The sequence below is a fragment of the Frankliniella occidentalis genome, unplaced genomic scaffold (genome assembly GCF_000697945.3).
Source record: "Frankliniella occidentalis isolate FOCC.00 unplaced genomic scaffold, Focc_3.1 Scaffold429, whole genome shotgun sequence".
In the NCBI taxonomy this organism is placed as follows: domain Eukaryota; kingdom Metazoa; phylum Arthropoda; class Insecta; order Thysanoptera; family Thripidae; genus Frankliniella; species Frankliniella occidentalis.
In genome coordinates, this window is record NW_026267550.1 from 37,328 (window position 1) to 38,488 (window position 1,161).

Genomic DNA, 1,161 nt, shown 5'->3' on the forward strand with positions numbered 1-1,161 from the left:
CGGGCGCGGAGAGGCGCGGCGTTGCTGGAACCGAACAGATCATTGGATCATATCCCGCAGGTTGCCTCATCAGCGCGCCATAATGTGCTGTCCCCTAAAGGGCCCGGCCAGGCCCAGCGGCGTGGCGTTGCGGCGTGCATGACTCGAGTCATCAGAGTTCAAAGTCGGAAAAGAAAATGTGAGCCTGAAAGGACATAGTTCTATTCAGCAAGTTTATTTATGTTAAGCTCTCTAATATCGCCGCCGAGATCAATATTTATTTAAGAATCCGTTCAAATGTGAATCTTTCAAGGAGAACAATCTCTTGTATTTTTTTGAAATATGACAAATATGTCAACAGTGAAATGTAAAGAAGAAATAATTTTCTTTAGCGCAAATTCACGAGATTTGTGTCAACGAAATAGCCGCGCATTCGAACCGGAGAGCCAATGAGTTGCCCGACAGCAGGACGTTTGATGCGGCGCCGACACGTTGGAGAAAACAAACATTTTGCGATTATTTTTGAAGCCGGCAAAGCTGCATCTCGCCGAAAAGGGAAGGGCAGGCTAACTCGCGCTGCGTGCGGGGAAGCCATTCGTATTATTGCACCTGTCTCTGCCAGCCCCCCCGGTGCACCCCTCCGTTACTCCCCGTCATCAGCGCGTGCCGCCTCGGTCGTCAAGACGCACACTGCTGAAGAGAAACGACATCAACGGGCTACACTAACCATAACCACCGTGCCAGGTGCTGTGCTATACGAATACATTTAGTGTGATGCAGACATTTTTCATTCCGTTCACAACGTGTGATATGAACGAGACGATTATACACGTCTAGTTTACTTACAGTTCAAAATAAGTAAAAGAAATAATTATTTTTGAAAAGTTATTTTGCACCACTCATTTTTGAAATTAGAAAACAAATTCTCATCCATTTTTAAGGGCAAGAAGTGCACGCAATACATCGGACGAACTGTCTCTTACGTTTTGCGCAGGGGTTGAGGCGTGTTGCCGAGGAGGGGTGGGGCGGGGCGCGCGGGGCGCCTGCAGTCGAGTGGAGGGGGAGCGTATAAAGCGCCGGTGACGTAGCGCGGGGCGCGCAGTCCGACGGCTGCCTCTCTCCACTCTGCGTGCACCATGGCGCCTCCACCACTAGTGAGTACCACCCCCTGACTGCCCCGCC

General features: G+C 50.4%; 1 protein-coding gene across 1 annotated transcript in view; it reads left to right on the forward strand.

The window, feature by feature from the left end:
* Positions 1-1,089: 1,089 nt before the first annotated feature.
* Positions 1,090-1,161, forward strand: part of LOC113204063 (uncharacterized) — a 38,645-nt gene continuing 38,573 nt past the window's right edge. The window contains exon 1 of the mRNA XM_052274730.1: positions 1,090-1,133. Coding sequence (XP_052130690.1) covers positions 1,116-1,133 — 18 coding nt within the window. The 5' untranslated portion in view covers positions 1,090-1,115. The remainder of the gene's footprint in view (positions 1,134-1,161) is intronic.